This window comes from Mustelus asterias, chromosome 4 (genome assembly GCF_964213995.1).
Source record: "Mustelus asterias chromosome 4, sMusAst1.hap1.1, whole genome shotgun sequence".
NCBI lineage: Eukaryota > Metazoa > Chordata > Chondrichthyes > Carcharhiniformes > Triakidae > Mustelus > Mustelus asterias.
The window spans coordinates 27,332,894-27,354,125 of record NC_135804.1 but is presented as its reverse complement, the minus strand read 5'-3'; the positions used below and the strand labels follow the sequence as shown (position 1 = coordinate 27,354,125).

The following is a 21,232-nucleotide window of genomic DNA, read 5'->3' as shown; positions in this document are numbered from 1 at the left end:
ACATTAAAACAGTGACTACATGTCAAAAGTATTTCATTGGCTATGAAGTGTTTTGGGACGTCCTGAAGTCATGAAAGACGCTATGTGAAAGCAAGACTTCTTTCCCCCTCCTTTAAAATTATTTTCAACGCCAATTTTGCTCATCACCCTCTCCATCACCTCATGGGAACAATTTTGCTTCCACTTTTCCATTAAGCAAGCGAGAAATTTATTTTATGCTGCTGTTGCCATCAACCCAGACTTCCTTATGATAAAATTAAACTGAAGATTCACCTACCTTCATCTTCCTCAGGGCTTTTCCCTTTGGATCCCTCATTCTGTTTTTTATGTTGATCTTTATGTGATTTTGACGTGCTGAAATGGTATATGCCACCTGTAAGGGGAGAAATCCTAATAGGTTGGTAAAGATTTTTAAAACCATTTGGCATTAAGGCACTGACAGAACCACCAGCATTGAGTTAAATGACTTTAAAACAGAATTATAAGCTAACAAGAAAGCAGTTTACAAACGTGAAATGCAGTAAGAGATTCAAACAAGTGGTTATGATTTTGAAACATATATGCTGATATTTTGAATGTATTAATGCATTTTTAAGAATCATTTTTCACTTTAGCCAAAGGCAGATTGCTGCAAAGCATAATGGTAAAGGGCATTAGGACAAAGCCATATTCTAAGAGAATATTAAAACCTTGGGAATATGCAAGGTTTCTAATGGTTAGAACATTTAGAACGCTTAATCAGACTTCATGAATAGGGTTTATTCCCTGTCCAGATAAAATGGATACATACCCAGATGTGGAGTCATGTGTTAATCTTGTTTGGCAGTGACCTTTGGGAGAACTTATGGAAACGTTCACTTTGAACCTTGGGCTACCATCTCTGGTTACTAAGGTATACAGGAAGTGGGGTTAGCCAAGACAGGAGCTAGCTTCTGGATTCTACAGACTAATAAAATGCCATTATGCCAGAGGGCAAGATGTGATAGTCTAAGGTATATGACAGTTATTCTCATTGGTTTACGTATATTGAAGATGATTGATTTAAAGCTAATGAAAGGCGGGAGCAATTGATAAGAAAACCTATCATTGATCTGTTTTGAATTGTACACATCAGAATTCACTGGAGAGGTCTAGCGGTTCTATCTTGGGAGCTGCCTCAACCCTTTTGATGGTTTCTCCTAGAGGCAACTTATCAAAATAAAGGTTACGTCTTTAAACTGAGACACTGACTTTGAGAGTCTTGTATTGTCTGAACTTTTGGCGATACCCGGTCACCTTGGAATCCCCACCAACACCACCTATGAAACAAAATATTTTAATCTAATAACAACAACAATCCCCATGCCCAAATTAAGTCAGAAAACCTTTCACACTCACCTAATAACTGGCAGAACCTGGTTGGATCTTGTTTCAATTGCCTAAAAAAGTGTATCCTATTAAATTCCTGGAACTGATGGCTAAATGGGCGAAATAACAAGCTCTGTGAAAACAAGCAATAAAGCACAAAATAAGTTAGTTTTCAACTAAAACTTGATGAAAGTACACAATTGCAAGCAGGATTGTGACCTCATCTCATGCTGGAAATACTCTGCCACTCCATGAAACAGCTTATCTGAGGTTCCAGAGCTGGTCAAAATGACATGAATCTTTAAAACTATATCGCAGCACATTTGGGATAAATGGGCCGGAAGTAATCTAAAATATTAGCAAGTATATTGCAATAGTCATGTGGTAATTATGTTACAGGATTTGCAACCTAGAGGCTCAGAGTTCAAAACTTACTATGGTAAATTATGAAGCTGAATCAAAGAAATCTGGCAATTTGTGGCACTGTACTAGAAAATGACCATAAAATCTGCCCGATTGTTGTTCAAACTCTTCCGTAATAGGGAACCTGTTTCAACTTTGTTACCCAGTTTAATGATTCCAAGAAAAAATAAGAGGTACTTTGCATTTTACTCAGTCATGGGTATCTCAAAAACAATTTCCAAAATGTCTGTATTTGCATTTCAGGTACAAACATACCCCAGGTAAATGTTTCATGGTTTTGGCATTCATATTGCAAAGGATAAATTCTACAGGCAGGCCCATGTGACCACATGCAGTAAATAGTCTGGGAGGTAACAAGTCCATGGTGAACAATTGATCTTCATGTCACCCTGAGCATGATGCACCTTGCTGCTTCAATAGCTGGACAAATAATATTGACAAACTCACTCTCTGACTAAAAATTATGAACCAGGTGCATTAATAAAAAATCACTAGAAGCAAGAATAAACAGCAGATTTTAGAAGATTATGGAAATCTCCCAAATTGGTCGAAAGTTATAAGAACACAAAGCCATTAATGTTTCCTATAACAAATTCTCAGATGTCAATTGGTTAACAAAGCAGAAATTCATCAAAATAATTTGATATGAAGCAACAGCGCTACACACGTTGCGCCAAAACCTTATTGAACTAAAGGTGTGTCAAATATATCCTTCACCATTAAATACAGGTATCAGCTAAAGTAGGGTTCAAAGACAGAACCAATTCTGATGAAAGGTCATGGTAAACCGGAAACATTTGTCTTGAATTTTGCTGGCACGCCCACCCTGTTTCCGGAGGTGGACGAGGCTCGGAGAACGGCATTCTCCATTGGCCTCGGGCGGGATCATACAAAACTCAGGCGGATGTGCCGGTAAAATTCCACCCATGAGCTCCGTTTCTCTCCTGATTTTGCCCGACTAGAAAGTTTCCAGCGGTTTCTGTTTTTATTTGATTTCCAGTATCTGTAGTATTTTCTTTTGAATCCCACAAATAGCTTGGCTCCATTTCTGCAGCAGGAATTTACCACCTTTCTGTATTTCACAAAATAGATTTGAGGGAGGATAAAGTCCTCCCTCCTATCTTGAACACACAAGAAAGCACTTTTCACCTCCTCAGGAGATGCCAACGCACTTCACAGCCAATAAATAACTTCCTAAATATGATTATTTTGGAGGCAAAAATACATTCAACACCCAAATATCCACAGCCCTTTTCGATAGAGAATTCCACAGATTCACTAACGTCTGAAGAAATAAATTTCTCCTCATCTCAGTCCCAAGTGGCTGAAACATATCCTGCGAATGAACCCTAATTCTGGACTCTTCACCAAGAGGAAAGTCCTCTCTAAATGTTATTGTTTCAATTATAGAATCATAGAATCCTACAGTGCAGAAGGAGGCCATTCAGCCCATCAAGTCTGCACCGACCACAATCCCACCCAGGCCTTATCCCCACAACTCCATGCATTTACCCTAGTTAGTCCCCCTGACACTAAGGGACAATTTAGCATGGCCAATCCACCTAACATGTGTCTGTTTCTCTGTACCTGTAGATCAACTGTCAGTCAATGACACCAACTTGTATTTTAACACAGTAAAACATCCCCAGGCACTTCATAGAAGTGCAATAAAACACAATTTGACATTCAGATACATATGGAGATATTAGTGCAGATCACCAAAAATATACAAATGAACTCATGGATTCGGAGGAAAAGGCCACACAGCCCTTTGAGTCTGCTCTTCCAATCAGTAAGATCATGGCTCATCGGATTGTAATGTCAACTCCATATTCCTGCTTACCCTCAATAGCCTTTCGACCCCTTATCATAGAATCCCTACAGTGCAGAAGGAGGCCATTTGGCCTATTGAGTCTGTATGAATACAATCCCACCCAGGCCCTAGCCACATAACCTCATGCATTTACCCTAGCTAATCCCCCTGACCCTAAGGGGTAATTTAGCATGGCCAATCCACCTAACCCGCACATCTTTGGACTGTGGGAGGAAACCGAAGCACTCGGAGGAAACCCACGCAGACACCGGAGAACGTACAAACTCCACATAGACAGTGACCCAAGCCAGGAATCAAACCCGGGTCTCTGGCGCTGTGAGGCATCAGTGCTAACCACTGTGCCACCTTATCTACCTCTGTCTTAAAAATATTCAAAGACTCTGCTTCCACTGCCTTTGAAGGAAGAATTCAAAAGGTTCGCAAGCGTCAGAAAAAAAATGATCCTCATCTGTGACCTACATTTGCAACATTTTATTTTTAAACAGTGGCACACAGTACTAGGTTCTTCCACAAGAGGATCTTGTATGTTTCAATCAAGTCACCCCTTACTCTTCTAAACTCCAGCAGATATAAGCTTAGCCTGTCCATGCTTTCCTCAGAAGACTACCTGCCCATTCCAGGTATTAGTCTAGTAAACCGTCTCTGAACTGCTTCCAACACATTTATATCCGTCCTTAAATAAGGAGATTAATACTGTACACAATACTCCAAATGTGATCTCTCCAATGCCCTGTAAAACTGAAGCACCCCTTCCCTAATTTTGTATTCAATTCCTCTTGCAAAAAAAAAAATTCTATTATCTTTCCTAATTGCTTACTGTACCTGCATACTAACCTTTTGTGATTCATGCAAGAGATCCCTCTGCATCTCAGGATTCTGCAATCTCTCATTTAGATAATATGCTTATTTTTCATTTTTCCTGCCAAAATGGACAATTTCACACTTTTCCATTTTATACTCCATTTGCCTGGTCTTTGCCCACCCACCTAACTTGTCTCTATCCCTTTGTAGCCTTCTTGTGTCCCCTTTACATCTTACTATCCATCTGTAATAACACCTTCTAATATTTACCCTATGACAGATGATAAGCTAACTGACCTGTAGTTTCCTGCTTTCTGTCTCCCTTCTAATAAAAGGAGCTACATTCACTATTTTCCAATCTATGGAACCTTGCCAAATCTAGAGACCTTGGACATAGGAGCAGATTTTAAGGAACATCTGAGAGATGAGAAGCGAAGAGGTTTCGGGAAAGACAGAATTTTGGCAGTTGCCAGAAGGCATAACTACCAATGGTGGAGCTATGCTTGAGGTCAGAATTATAGTGCAGATATCTTGTAGGGTTGGTGGGCGGAAGGAAATTAGAGGTGGAGAACGGTGAGGCCGAAGGAGAGCAGAGAGATAGATAGTGGTATGGTCGAAGGAAATTACAGAGATAGAGAATGGCGAGAACAAGGGAGATTACAGAGATAGTGAATTGTGAGGATTTTCATCAAAGCAATCAATCCAGTGAACCTACATTTCACTCTCTCGAAGGCAAGTGTACCCTTCCTTCAGTAAGGAGATCAGAATTGTACATTGTATTCCAAGTGTAGTCTCACCAAAGCCCCATATAATTCCAACAAGATTTCCTTTAATGAAGGTCTACATACCACTTGCCTTGCTAATCGCTTGTTGTAACTGCATGTTAACTTTCTGTGATTCATATATAAGGTTCCCAGATTCCTCTGAATATCAACATTTACTATTACCTTCTAAAAAATATTGTTTATTGATTCTTCCCACTGAAGTAGATAGTGTCACATTTCCCCATATTATACTCCATCTGCACCTTTTTGACCACTCAACAAACCTGCACATATTTCGTTACGACTACAGTAGATGTTAATTGATGAGTAAACCAAATCCCAGAGGGAAGCGTGGCTTACCGACCGTATCCTTTTTGTTGTATTCTGAAAACTAGAAACTACCACACTGATCTCAGCAGCAAGCAGTCCAGTAACATTTTTGGGATTTAAAAAATTAAAAGTAAAAGATTTATTCACAAGAAAAAAAAACTTAAGCACACAAGATTACAGTTACACAGTTAAAAATAGTCTCACAAACCATTCCTCTCAAAAGATTCCCTATTTGGTCGGACCCACAAGTAAACACTTTGCAACACTCCCTTGTAGAGTTTAAGTGTAAAATCCAGTAATATTACTCACGCCAAAATGGCTGTCATTTTAATAACAGTATACCACACAACCTTCCTCTGCTGTGGAAATCCAAGTAAACTTCAGAATAAGCCTGTTTTTTACAGCCCAAGACTTTTCTAGCTGCAGTGGATGTCTGATTCAAATTTCAGTCTCCTAGTCCAGAGCTGTTGCCGGGAAGTCTTCCTCACATAGCCTTTTTCCCTTGCATCTTCAATTTCATTGTTCTCATCACTTCTTTGAGTTTAATTTTTCTAAAATATAAAAATCTTTCATGAATTTCCTATTGTTCCCACTTTTGGGATCAAATAAAATGTAATAATCTTGCCTTGTTTACTGAAGGAAATTTTACAAATTGTAAAAGCCTTTTACTCCCCATTGAAATTTAACTACTGAATAAACTAAATCCCTCTCTATCTCCCAAAGCAAATTTCTAAATTTTACTTTTTACTTATAATACCACATGACCCTAACTTCATTACAAATGCATGCATTTATCATATTCACTCCTTGCATTCCTCAACTCTTCCAGACAAATGGTCTTCATTAATCTTTCCCCAGCTTAATTAAATGATTTATACGCACATAACCTTCTTTCCAGAATACAAAATACAAAAATATTTTTTAAATCCATTCTTACAATATCCTTTTGCTGCTTCTCTCCATCCTTCACACAGCTTACTTACATGCCTAGCTCTGTACTGGCAGTATATTTGGATCCATTCAACTCAGCCCCTTCATCTAAGTCATTGATGCAGATTGTAAGCAGATGAGGCCCAAGTACTGATCCTTGCAGCGCCCCACTTTTATAACTTGACAAGCTGAAAGTGAATCATTTATCCCGACTGAATCCTAATGGCTAACCAACCTCATTCCAAGCAAATATATCAACCCCAAGCACACAAGCCCCAATTATGTGCAACAACCTCGTCTGTAACCTCTTACCAAATTCCTTCTGAAAGTCCAAATGTGCTGCATCCACTTGGTCGCAGGTAGCTATCCTACCAGTTGCATCTTCAAGAAACCCAAAACGATTTGTCAAACAGGACTTCCCTTTCTTAAAATTGTGCCTAATTATATGATTTGTTATATGGCCTGTTACCACTTTCCTAATAATGTAATGGATTCTAGCATTTTGACATCAATAATTTTGTTTTTATTTCATTCGTTGGATGTGGGTGTCATTGGTTGTCCAGCATGCCAATCCCTAATGCCCTGGAAAAGGTGGTGGTAAGCTGCCTTCTTGAACTGCTGCAGTCAATGAGGTGTAAGTACACTCACAGTGCTGTTAGGGAGGGAGTTTCGGGATTTTGATCCAATGGACTCAATATACAAGCTAACTATCCATAGTTCCTTTTTTATGTTCAGTCATGGCGAGCTAAAGAGGTAAGAGATGATCTAACGCTAAAAGAAGTGTACAAAAACTTGAACCATAGTGCAGATTTTGGCAGATTTTCATGTGACTGAACAGACCAATTCTCAACCCACAGATTTCTGAGCACATGGAGCAGGATGTCCCACAAAATAGTGGGATCCAGGGTGCAAGATTTGCTTCCTTCGCTGCTGCCACTGTGGCTCATTAAGACATTGAGACTCAAAAGTGCGATTTTGAATGATCAGAAGCAAGCTCATTAATGTCCATACTGTCGCACTTCAAGGAGAGCTTCAGAGTGTTTCATAGAATCCCTCAGAGTAGAAGGAGGCCATTCAGCCCATCGAGTCTGCACCAACAACAATCTCACCCTCTCCCCATAACCTGATGTATTTTACCCTGTTAGTCCCCCTGACACTAAGAGGCAATTTAGCATGGCCAATTAACTTAACCTGTACCTCTCTGGAGTGTGGGAGGAAACCGGAGCACCCAGAGGAAACCCACGCAGACACGGGGAGAATGTGCAAACTTCATACAGACAGTCTCCCGAGGCCAGAATTGAACCTGGGTCCCTGGGCTAACCATTGTGCCACCGTCTTTGCAGTGTTTTCTTTGTCCTTCCCTGAAATGCTGGCTGTTTGCGGGAACGGGTCCTGGAATGGAAGACACTTTTCAGCTATCCAGACACAGATAGCCAGGCACAGATAGTAAGGGCACCAAAAAGTATCAAAAATAGCAATTCTTTTTACAATTTACAATGTTACAATTCAATTTACAAAAACCCGTGATAGCCAATGAAAATAAGGGAATGGCAGACATTTTTGGTCAGTTTAGTTCAGTTGGTTGAACAGCTGGCTCATGATGCACAGCGACGCCAACAGCGCAGGTTCATGAAGACCCACCTTCTCAGCCTTGCCCTTTGCCTGAGGTGTAGCGATCCTCAGCTTAAATCACCACCAGTCAGCTCTCCGTCCTCAAAGAGGAAAGCAGTCTAAGGTCACTTGGGTCTACCCTTACAGGGATGGCGATACATGTTGAAAGTATCCAGATTCATAACTACTGCACCTTCAAATCAGACTTTCAGAGAACTGAGGGTATGTATGTATATTGGCAAAAGAAAATGGGCCCAAAATCCCATAAAACAAACATAAAAGTTAAAAACAAGTTTATTGCAAGGTTGCCTTGGGAATAAATTAGTGCAAGAATGCTGATAGCTGTGGATGATTAACTGGATAATATTAATTTTACAATTTTGTCTGCTTTAGATTGTAAAAATAATTGTCTCAAACTATAAACTAGGCAAATGCAACCCATAATTTTGTGGCTTGAGGCATCAAATAAAACTGAGGTAAGCTTAAACCTCAAATATAAAAACAATGAAAAATGTGCAGTGTAGATACTTATATTACCAATGAGGAAGAGTTACAATTTTGAAGAGAGCCTTGGATATTTTTCACTGGAGATTTGAGGTGTGACCTCAGATCTTCAAGATTATAAAGGGTTGTGATAGAATAATAAGTCCCTTAGGAAAAGGAACATTGCAGACCTGTCAAGCATACTCTGCCATTTGGTAAGATCATGACGCATCTTCTATCTTACTCTACCTTCCTGCATGATTCCTATAGCCCTTGATTTCCATCGTATCAAACAACCAATTGATCTGGGTCTTGAAGATACTCAATCACTAAGCATCCATAGCTCTCTGGAGTAGACAATTTCAAAAATTCACACCACTTTCAAGTGAAGAAAGTTCTCATCTCAGTCCTTGTTGGTCCCTTATTCCTAGACTCCATGTCACCAGCCAAGGGGCATCCAGCCGAACAAACCCCCTAAAAAATATTTATGTTTCAATTAGATTATTTTTCATTCTTCTAAACGCTAGGGAATGTGGGTCTACTCCGCTCAATCCCTCCTCAGAGAACAATCCTCAAATTCCAGGAAGTTTAGTGAACTTTCATTGTACATCCACTAAGGCACATATATCCCTCCTTAGGCAAGACCAAAACTGTTCACAGCACCAATATCATCACTAAGTTATGCTTCACTGCTTATTTCCTTTAAGATTGCCAAGTGTGTGTGCACACCTTAAGATCAACAGAATGGTTATAACACTGAAGGAGACCATTTTCATTGCTAAGCCCATGCTGGCTCTCTGGAAAAACAATTCAGCTTTCTCCACTCCCTTGTCTTCTCCTTGAAGCCCCTGGAATTTCTTTCATTCAAATAATCCAACTCCCTTTTGAAACTCACAATTGAATCTGCTTCCATCATACCTCCAGGAACTGCAATCCAGTTCCTAACAACTCAGAGGGTACAAAAAGTATTTCCTCCTGTAGCCTTGGGATTTCTTGGCATTCGCCTTAAATTGGTGTCCTCTAGTTCTTGACTCTTCCACTGGCTGGAAAAGTTTTTCCATTTACTCAGTTCACATTTTGAGCACCTCTGTCAAACTCCACTCAAAATTCTCTTCTCTAAGGAAATGTGTGCAACATACTTGTTATTTCCACCCACATCCTGGGTTGCTGCAGTCGTGCACCCGCAGAGCTTAGAGGAAGCTGAACAGTATTCCATGTTTGGTCCCTTTAAAGCCCTGTATAATTGTACCCAAGTGTCACTGTTTCTAATTAAATTTAATTACAATAAAGACTAACATACCATTTGCTTGCCAGATTACTTGCTGTACCTGCATGTGAGCCTTCTATGATTCACATACAAAGACTCCCAGATCCCTCAGAGTACCAACATTTTTCAATCTCCCGCCAAATATACTACATCCACTGGTTCCCCTTAGCCTATCCTGCAAGTTATAACCTCAAAAAACAGTTTGGGCGGCACGGTAGCACAGTGGTTAGCACTGCTGCTTCACAGCTCCAGGGACCTGGGTTCGATTCCCGGCTTGGGTCACTGTCTGTGTGGAGTTTGCACATTCTCCTCGTGTCTGCGTGGGTTTCCTCCGGGTGCTCCAGTTTCCTCCACAGTCCAAAGATGTGCGGGTTAGGTCGATTGGCCATGCTAAAAATTGCCCCTTAGTGTCCTGAGATGCGTAGGTTAGAGGGATTAGTGGGTAAATATGTAGGGATATGGGGGTAGGGCCTGGGTGGGATTGTGGCTGGTGCAGACTCGATGGGCCAAATGGCCTCTTTCTGCACTGTAGGGATTCTGTGAATTAACCATAACAGTAAACAATCCAACAGTAAACAGTTAACCATAACAGTAAACAGGTTAAAAACAAATTTAACATTGTTTTGCAAGTACAAAGAACAAAAAACAAAGAAACCTACAGCACAGGAATAGACCCTTCGGCCCTCCAAGCCTGCACCGACCATGCTGCCCAACTTAACTAAAACCCCCTACGCTTCCGGGGACTATATCCTCTATTCCCATCCCATTCATGTATTTGTCAAGACACCCCTTAAAAGCCTCTGCCGTATCCGCTTCCACTACCTCCCCTGGCAGCGAGTTCCAGGCACCCACCACCCTCTGTGTAAAAAATCTGCATCATACATCTCCTTTAAACCTTGCCCCTCACACCTTAAACCTGTGCCCCCTAGTAATTGACTCTCCTGGGAAAAAGCTTCTGACTATCCACGCCTCTCATAATCTTGTAGACTTCTATCAGGTCGCCCCTCAACCTCCGTCGTTCCAGTGAGAACAAACCAAGTTTCTCCAACCTCTCCTCATAGTTGATGCCCTCCATACCAGGCAACATCCTGGTAAATCTTTTCTGCACCCTCTCCAAAACCTCCACATCTTTCTGGTAGTGTGGCGGCCAGAATTGAACACTATATTCCAAGTGCGGCCTAACTAAGGTTCTATAAAGCTGCAACATGACTTGCCAATTTTTAAACTCAATGCCCCTGCCGATGAAGGCAAGCATGCCGTATGCCTTCTTGACTAACCTTCTCCACCTGCGTTGCCACTTTAAGTGACCTGTGTACCTGTACATCCAGATCCCTTTGCATATCAATATTCTTAAGGGTTCTGCCATTTACTGTATATTTCCTATCTATATTAGACCTTCCAAAATGCATTACCTCACATTTGTCCGGATTAAATTCCATCTGCCATCTACTTGTTTTGTTCAAGCTGTGTGATGTCCGATGCTATTCTATAGTTATGTAAGATACCCGGTGCAGTTAGGTGCCCTCAATTCACCTGTAGATCTCTAGATTAACTTAAATTTTTTGACACACCAGCCATAATATGGCAAGCAGCCACACTATATATTAGTACAAGTATGGTTTGTAATCGCCAGTTGTGATATTTTCTGTTCTGTTACATTTGCTCATTACCTATTCTTGCTGGTATATTGGTGCCAAGTCTCCCAATTGAAAATATCTGCCTTTAAGTTCCACCTTAGCATTTACACCTTTGCAATCACCTACAACTTTACATTCCTTCTGAAACACTCCAATAATTTAAGTTGGGTTTTTTTTTGCATTCCAATTCCTTTGCCGCATGATTAGTGGAGTCCAAGACTCGTTAGACAGCACCTTCCAAACACACAAACACTACCATCTGGAAGAACAAGGGCAGTAGCTATATGGGAACACCACCCGCAAGTTCCCCTCCATGCCACTCACCATCCTGACTTGGAAATATATCGCTGTTCCTTCACTGTTGGTAAGTCAAAATTCTGGAACCCTAACAGCAATGTGGGAGTACCTTCAGCTCCACACCTGCAGTGGTTCAATACCAACTTCTCAAGGACAATGAATGCTGGCCTGGCTAGCGAAGTCCACATCCCTTGAATGAATAATAAGCACAGAGCCTTCAGCTATCTTTCCACTGATCTTTTCAACCAAGTTTCCACTCATCCCTCCTAACAACTCTTTCAGCTCAGCATCCAATTTTTACACCAGTGTGTGAAACACAACAGCCAATTTGCACACAGCAAGGACTCACAAACAATGTGATAATGATGAGATAATATGGTTTAGTGATAGTGATTAAGGGATAAACATTTGCCTGAACACCCAAGAACTCCTGTGCTCTTTAAATCAGAGCTGTGGTATGCCGCACAACCACAAGCAAACGGGAGTCTTGGTTTAACCTCTTATCCATGACATATTTAAAAGGAAATTAGGTAGAGGACCAGAATCATTTGATTTTATTTAATTCTTGACTACTTACATGCAAGTTCATGAATATAACATGATAAAACATTCCAAGGAAAGACTATATTCCAATGTTCTAACTTTCAGAGCTTTGTGTCTAACTGTATTTAAATACTCCTTTTTTTCCTGTGTAAACTACTGGACTGTTGGGATTGTTCCCAACATTTAACACTGCACGAAATTCTTCTTAATATCTGTCCATAATGAAGCAAGTTGCAAACAAAGGAGGGTATCAGACTTGGTGGCTCATGTGATGAAAAACACCAGCACATACAGAATCACAGAGGACAAAATTCTTCCATTTTGAGACTAAGAGTGGTGGTGGGCAGCTCTGGCAACACATGTCCTGTGACCAGAATCCCACACCAGATTCTGTGCTTGGATCCTCATTACTAAAATAGAGTGAAGTTAGGACGGCACGGTAGCACAGTGGTTAGCACTGCTGTTTCACTGGATTCGATTCCCGGCTCGGGTCACTGTCTGTGCGGAGTTTGCACATTCTCCCCGTATCTGCGTGGGTTTCCGCCGGGTGCACCGGTTTCCTCCCACAGTTCAAAGATGTGCGGGTTAGGTTGATTGGCCAAGCTAAATTGCCCCTTAATGTCCCGGGATGCGTAGATTAGAGGGATTAGCGGGTAAATATGAAGGTTAGAGGGATTAGCAGGTTAATATGTAGGGATATGGGGGTAGGGCCTGGGTGGGATTGTTGTCGGTGCAGACTCGATGGGCCGAATGGCCTCGTTCTGTACTACAGGGGTTCTATGGGACTGTTTTCCTTGGAGAAGCAAAGGCTGAGAAGTGAACTGATAGAGGGAAATGGAACTTCTTTACTAAATGCTGCAGATCTATTGCACAAAGGGAAATTTCAAGTTCCATATAGTTGACCAGAACGTAGGGCTTTGAGACAGCATTGTATTGGGGCTCATTCAGCTTGGTCCAAAAGTGCATGATCTACAACTCCAAACTCAGAGATGACAGTAGATAGAGACCTCTTCAACTGTGTCATCATTAGTCTCATGTGGTATACAACTAGTAAATTGTCAAACGGTTTGGTACCATCAATGGCCTGTGTTTTGAGTACCAGTAGCCATGAAGCAGAAAGTCATTGATGAGCTCCATCAGACGTCGACACTCGGTGTCATAACTCCAAAGATGAGGCCACAAAATGGATTTCAACAATGATAGCTGCAGTAAAACAAAAGATGGCACGGTCAGGATTTGCATTGACCCAGTGCATGTGAACAAAGTGCTGTTCAGACCACGTCACCCTACAAAGACAATGGAACAGGGGATTGCAGACATGCCAAATGTGAAGATGTTTAACATCCTCGACAGATCCTGCTAGATGAGGAATCCTTGAAACTAACCATGTTCAGGTGGTTAGGTTGCATTTGGAGTAGTGTGTGCAGTTTTGGTTGCCGCACTACCAGAAGGACGTGGAAGCTTTGGAGAGAGTGCAAAGAAGGTTCACCGGGACGTTGCCTGGTCTCAAGGGCATCACTATGGGAAGAGGTTGACTAAACTAGGATTGTTTTCACTGGAAAGACAGAGGCTGAGGAGAGACCTGATCGAGATCTACAAAATGATGGGAGGCATAGACAGGGTGAATAGTCAGAGGCTTTTTCCCAGGGTGGGAGTGCCAATTACAAGGGGGCACAGGTTCAAGGTGAGAGGGGGAAAGCTTTTCACTGTTAAGGTTCTGCTGTAGCCAAAACTTGAAAACAACATGAATGAGGCCCTTCTGCAGCTCAGATTGAAAAACAAAACACACTATGATCAAGATGTCTGTAGACTCGGCCCTCTAACACCAGGTCAAATGGTCAGGATTCAGATTGCACGTCGCCATGACCAGTTGGCGGTGATACACAGTAATGCCCTGCAACCAAACAGCTACGTGGCAGCCTTAGAAGGTGCCCACTATATACGCATTTGCCATCACCTTCTGCAAGTAGCAGAACCAGCACCATCAAATAACATACCACTTCAGTCATCAGACCTATGGCGGCAACCCCTTGCATCAAAGATGCAGACTCCTAGAGAAGCTGATGCAGCTACATCTGCACTTGAGGAACATAATGATGAAACGTCCCACGTTGCTACCATGTGAGAATATCGGTTACAAAAAGACCACAACACCACATACCTGTATAATCACACAGTAAGGGCACCTGAGCAGGCCAAACACAAGATTCCATGACTAAATTACCATTTAGCTTTTTCTTTCCAACAGAAAATAGGGTGGAGGAGATGCAATGTGTTATGCTAGAGTTGCTACAGCCTAATCCGTGTCTCTCTCTCTCTATACTTTGTTAGTTTATTTTATTGCATGTCACACAATGGTCTGTACATAGTTTCCTATGGCGCACACTGTTATATCCCATGCCACCGGTTGTTCCAACGAAACGTGGAAGGTGTAGACCTCGTGGTCACATGAGAATGCAATGATGCAGCTACACAAGAGGTTAAGTGGCTGAAGCATGCGAGTTATTCCCAGGATCTCAGGCAAAGCGCAAGTACTGTAATTGTTGAGCCTAGCAATAAACTGTCTTTGTGAAAAGTACTTGATGTCAGAGATTTAAAGTCCTTGATGCCAGTGACTGAAGGAACCCACAGCATTCCACATAGGTCATTAATATACATTAGGAAAAGCAAAAGTCCTAACACTGATCCCTGGGGAACTTCACTACTAACCTTCCTCCTGGGTTGATGGACCAAACTGCAGTTTCTGTGTTGCAGGATTCTATGAATTTACTTTTCAATAATTGGAGTTTGTCTCTTTGGTCCAATAATTTTCAGTAATATTCTGCTTTACCCCATTATGTAATGTTATATAACTGGCCTGCAATGAATGCTGACTTTGAAAATAGTACGTAGAAAGTACAGAACTTGAGCACTCATTTCACATCTTCATCAAAAAAAATCAAAGTTCTTTTTTAAGAGTACCAATCTCTTGAACAATAACATAAACAACACTCACTCACATTTAATATAGGGTCCCTGTCTTGCTGACAGTAAGACCGACTGAAACCCAAACGTATCCTTTTCAAGTCACAGCTTCGACAGGTAAAGGCTGGGCCCAGGGCCTCTTGCTGGAAAACGGCGTTCAAGCCGAAGGGCCGGAACGGCACAGGCTTTCTGCTGCAAGCGGACAATACCGATGGCAGGTTTCTCGCACAGCTCCTGTGCTGCTGCTGCAGCTGCCAGACCAACCAGGCGGCCATCTTGCAGCAGCTTCTCCTGACAACCAGCCCGCCCCGTCAGAAACACCTCCGCGCAGGCGCAGTGCTGCCCAGTGCAGACAACAGTTGAGTCATGTCCATTTGTTGGCCTCATTGACAGAATGTCTCTGCTGTGCAGCATAACAATGCCCTCTGCAAAAAAAAACACCTCCCTTTATTGGGTGATTTGAAATAGAGGAATTTGTTTGCAGTTTCACAAATTAATATGCCATGAGCAGCACGGTGGCACAGTGGTTAGCACTGCTGCCTCACAGCGCCAGGGACCTGGGTTCAATTCCCAGCTTGGGTCACTGTCTGTGTGGAGTTTGCACATTCTCCCCATGTCTGCGTGGGTTTCCTCCGGGTGTTCCGGTTCCCTCCCACAGTCCAAAGATGAACGGGTTAGGTTGATTGGCCATGCTAAATTGCCCCTTAGTGTCAGGGGAACTAGCGAGGGGAAATGCATGGGGTTATGGGGATAAGGCCTGGGTGGGATTGTGGTCAGTGCAGACTCGATGGGCTGAATGGCCTCCTTCTGTACTGTAGGATTCTATTCTATTTACATGCAATCTTAATTCAGGCAAATGGATTTTCATTGTAACTTCATTGCAGTGTTAATGTAAGCCTACTTGTGACACATAATAAATAAATATTCAATCATGATTACTTGTGCTGTATTAAAATAGTTCAATACTTAAAATAGTTCAAAAAGCATTGCCAATTTCAGAATCACTGAATGACGACAGCACAGATAGCAGCCATTCGACCGATCATCATAGAAACCCTACAGTACAGAAGGAGGCCATTCCTCTCATCGAGTCTGTACCAACAACCGTCCCACCCAGGCCCTACCCCCGAAACCCCACATATTTGCCCTGCCAATCCCTCTAACGTACACATCCCGGGCTCCAAGGGACAATTTAGTGTGGCCAATCAACCTAACCTGCACATCTTTGGACTGTGGGAGGAAACCAGAGCACCCAGAGGAAACCCACGCAGACCTGGGGAGAATGTGCAAACTCCACACAGACAGTGACGCAAGCTGGGAATTGAACCCAGGTCCCTGGAGCTGTGAGGCAGCAGTGCTAACCCCTGTGCCACCATGCTGCCCTATCATGTACATACCAGCTCCCTGCAAGAGAAACTCAACTAGTTCCACTTGCCTGCCTTTCGTCATTGAATTTTCCATGAAGTGAGCCTTGCAAATTCTTTCTCTCTGGGTAATTATCCAATACCTTTACCTTTAATCTGCTTCCACCACATTCTTTGGCTGAGTCCGGAAGACGTGCTGGTTAGGTGGATTGGCCATAGTAAATTCTCTCTCAGTGTACCCAAACAGGTGCCAGAGTGTGGTGACTGGGGGATTTTCACAGTAACTTCATTCCAGTGTTAATGTAAGCCTACTTGTGACACTAATAAGTAAACGTAAAACTTGAATATTTCACATCCTAACCACCAGCGATGTATGTTTCCAAATATAAAAGCAAAATACTGCGGATGCTGCAATGGAGTCATAGAGGTTTATGTCATGGAAACCAGCCCTACGGCCACCCAGTTTTTACCATTAAGCTAGTCCCAATTGCCCTCGTTTGGCCCATATCCCTCTATACCAATCTTATCTATGTAACTGTCTAAATGCTTTTTAAAAGACAAATTTGTAGCCGCCTCTACTACTACCTCTGACAGCTCATTCAGACACTCACCACCCTCTGTGTGAAAGAATTGCTCCTCTGGACCCTTTTGTATCTCTTTCCTCTCACTTTAAACCTATGCCCTCTAGTTTTAGACTCCTCTACCTTTGGGAAAAGATGTTGACTATCTACCTTAACGACGCCTCTCTTTATTTTATAGACCTCTATAAGATCACCCTAAGCCTCCTATGCTCCAGGGGAAAAAGTCCCAATCTATCTGGCCTCTCCTAATAACGCAAACCATCAAGTCCCAGTAGTATCCTAGTAAATCTTTTCTGCACTCTTTCTAGTTTAACCTGGAACAAAAACAAAAAATACTGGGAAGTCTCAATGGGTCTGGCAGTATCTGTGGAGAGAGAATAGAGCCAACATTTTGAGTCATTGTCATTGTTTGCAAATAATTATTAATCAGTGTCCTCTAGTTCTCAAACCTACCTCTGTCTTTACCAGATCTCTCATGCTTTTGAAAATCCTGATCTGATCGCCTCTCAACCCTCTCTTCTCTAAGGAGAACGTTTATTTATTAGTGTCACAAGTAGGCTTACATTAACACTGCAATGAAGTTACTGTGAAAATACCCTAGTCGCCACACTCTGGCACCTGTTTGGGTACACTGAGGGAGAATTTACTATGGTCAATGCACCTAACCAGCACGTCTTTCGGGCTCAGCCAACGAATATGGTGGAAGCAGATTAAAGGTAAAGGTATTGGATAATTACCTGGAGAGAAAGAATTTCCAAGGCCCTCTTCATGGAAAATTCACCAATCTTTCCATATAACTGAAATCTCTCATCCCTGAATCATGCTCATAAATATTTTATGCACTCTCTCCAAAGTCGTCAAACCCTTCTTAAAGTGTGGTGCTCAGAATTTGACATAATACTCTGTTTAAGGCTAAACTAGTTTTACAAAGGGTCACTGTAAATTAATTGCTTTTGTATTCTCTGCCTCTATATATAAAGTCCAGGATCGTGACATCCCCTATGTCTTACTAGATAATTGATACCGGAGATGAGGGGTTTGGATTATGAGGAGAGGCTGAGGAGATTGGGTTTGTACTCGTTGGAGTTTAGAAGGATGAGGGGGGATCTTATAGAGACTTATAAGATAATGCGGGGGCTGGATAGGGTGGAGGCGGAGAGATTCTTTCCACTTAGTAAGGAAGTTAAAACTAGAGGACACAGCCTCAAAATAAAGGGGGGTCGGTTTAAGACAGAGTTGAGGAGGAACTTCTTCTCCCAGAGGGTGGTGAATCTCTGGAATTCTCTGCCCACTGAGGTGGTGGAGGCTACCTCGCTGAATATGTTTAAAGCGCGGATGGATGGATTCCTGATCGGTAAGGGAATTAAGGGTTATGGGGATCAGGCGGGTAAGTGGTACTGATCCACGTCAGATCAGCCATGATCTTATTGAATGGCGGGGCAGGCTCGAGGGGCTAGATGGCCTACTCCTGCTCCTATTTCTTATGTTCTTATGTTCTTACTAACTACTTTCTCAATCTTCCTTCCCACCTTCTATGGTTTGTGCACATATGTTTTTTGTTCATTCATGGGATATGGGTGTAGCTGGCTAGGCCAGCATTTATTGCCCATCCCTAATTGTCTTTCAGAAGGTGTTGGTGAGCCGCCTTCTTGAACCACTGCAGTCCATGTGTCGTAGGAACACCCACAATGCTGTTAGGAAGGGAGTTCTAGGATTTTGATCGACCTACAGTGAAGGAACAGCAATATAGTCAGGATGGTATGTAACTTGGAGGGGATCTTCCAGGTGAGATGTTCCCTTGCATTTACTGCCCTTGTCCTTCTAGATAGTCACTGGTTTAGAAGATGCCATTGAAGGCGCCTTGGTGAATTGCTGCAGTGCATCTAGATAGTACGCACTGCTGCAGTTGTGCATTGGTGGTGGGTGGAGTGAATGTTTAAGATGGTAGATTGGGTGCCAATCAAGCAGACTGTTTTGTCCTGGATGGTATCAAGCTTCTTGAGTGTTACTGGAGCTACATTCATCCAGGTTAGATTTGTCCCAACTTTTGTAAACAGGACATACCAGGGCAATTTTCCACAATGATGGGTAGATGCTAGTACTGTAACTGTGGAACATCTTGGCTAGGGAGCTGGCAAATTCTGGAGTACAAGTCTTCAGTATTATTGCCGGAATGTTGTCAGGACCCATAGCTTTTGCAGTATCCAGTGCTTTTGGCCATTTCTTGATATCACTGGCACCTGTAGTGCTGTGGACCTTGGAGCAGGATGAGATGAATCATTCACTTGGTACTTCTGGCTGAAGATGATTGTAAATGTTTCAGCCATGTCTTATATAGTGATAAGTTGGGCTCCTCCATCATTGAGGATGGGGATATTTGTGGAGCCTTCTCCTCCTTATTTGTTTAATTATCCACCACCATTCATGACTGGATGTAAGTCTGATTAGTTGCTTGTGGGATCACTTAGTTCTGGCTATTACTTAATGCTTCCGCTGTTTGGCATGCAGGTATGCCTGATGCAGGTATGCCATTTTTAGGTATGCCTGATGCAGCTCCTGGCAGGCCCTCCTACACTATTCATTGACCCAGGGTTGATCCCCTGGCTTCATGGAAATGGTAGAGTGGGGGATATGTCAGGCCATGAAGTTACAGATTGTGGTTATATGCAATTCTGCTGCTGCTGATGGCCCACAGCACCTCATGGATGCCCAGTCTTGAGTTACTAGATAGAACTTCATCTCCACAAGGAATGTGTGGTGGTCACTCCTACCAATATTGTCATGGACAGAAGCATCTGTGACTGGTGGACTGGTGAGGATAAGATAAAGTTGATTTTTTCCTTTACCAATTGACACAGACCCAGTCTAGCAGCGATGTCCTGTCAGACTTGGTAAGAAGTCTCACAACACCAGGTTAAAGTCCAACAGGTTAGACTAGGCCAGCTCGGTGAGTGGTGGTGCGTACTGATTCATCAGTTACAAGGGAAAGGTAAGTGGTAATCAACAGGAGGTTTCCTTGCCCATGTTTGACTTGATACCATGAGACTTCATGGGGTGATGGGTCGATGTTAAGGATCACAGGGCAAACCCCTCCTGACTGTATATCATTGTGCCACCGCCATTTCTGGTGGATCTGTCCTCTAGATGGGACAAGACATAGCCAAGGATGGTGATAGTGGTGTCTGAGACATTGTCCATAAGGTATATATATATATACACCAGGTCCCTCTATTCCTATACCTCCATTAGAATTGTACCCTTTCTCTTGTATTGCATCACCTTGTTTTTCCGACAAAAATGTATCACTTCATATTTCTTGCCCTCAAGTCCAAAAATAGAATCATAGAATCCCTACTGTGCAGAAGGAGGCCATTCAGCCCATCGCATCTGCACCAACTCTGCTGAGAGAGTACCATATCCAGGCCCTTTCCCCCACCCAATCCCCGCAGCCCCACACATTTACCATGGCTAATCTATCTAACCTACACGTCTTGGGACACTAAGGGGGAATTTAGCATGACCAATCCACTTAACCTGCACATCTTTGGAGTGTGGGAGGAAACCCACGCAGGCATGGGGAGAACGTGCATACTCCACACAGACAGTCACCCAAAGCCAGAGTTGAACCCAGGTCCCTGGCGCAGTGAGGCAGAAGTGTTAACCACTGTGCCACCATGCCACCCTTGATGGTTTATGGTTGAACCACTGGCAGTGTGTGTAAGTTGTCAAAATTGAGTGGGAGCTTGCAGCAATGCTAAATATATGAGGTAAAGATGAATGTTAGACAACACTGCTGACTGAAATAGATTGTTGGTAGATGAGTGATGGGGCTGTGTTGAACTGAGAAATAGTAGATGCCAATGATGAAGCTGGTAGAATGTGACATGTGAAAATGCATTCACTGATCTTGACGACTCATGTGAGGTACTTCTACTTGCTATGGCACTGCATTAGATCCTCGAGGCTAACTCCTGACATTGGCCTCCATGGCTGTTAAGAGTCCCACTGTCAATCTGTTTGGAGTGTCTCCTGCCCCTCTGCGGAATATGATGTTGT

The 21,232-nt window shown here is 42.6% G+C and overlaps 1 protein-coding gene across 3 annotated transcripts in view; it reads right to left on the bottom strand.

The window, feature by feature from the left end:
* Positions 1 to 15,538, bottom strand: part of spg7 (SPG7 matrix AAA peptidase subunit, paraplegin) — a 55,702-nt gene extending 40,164 nt beyond the window's left edge. For 2 of the 3 annotated variants that reach the window (XM_078210724.1, XM_078210723.1), the window contains exons 1-3: positions 15,267 to 15,538; positions 1,378 to 1,480; positions 278 to 373 (exon numbers count right to left, since the gene is read on the bottom strand). In XM_078210724.1, the coding sequence (XP_078066850.1) occupies positions 278 to 373; positions 1,378 to 1,480; positions 15,267 to 15,506 (439 nt within the window). In that variant the 5' untranslated portion in view covers positions 15,507 to 15,538. Of the gene's footprint in view, positions 1 to 277; positions 374 to 1,377; positions 1,481 to 13,341; positions 13,471 to 15,266 lie in introns of all 3 variants that reach the window. The other variant, XM_078210722.1, reaches the window with a different exon arrangement.
* Positions 15,539 to 21,232: the final 5,694 nt, after the last annotated feature.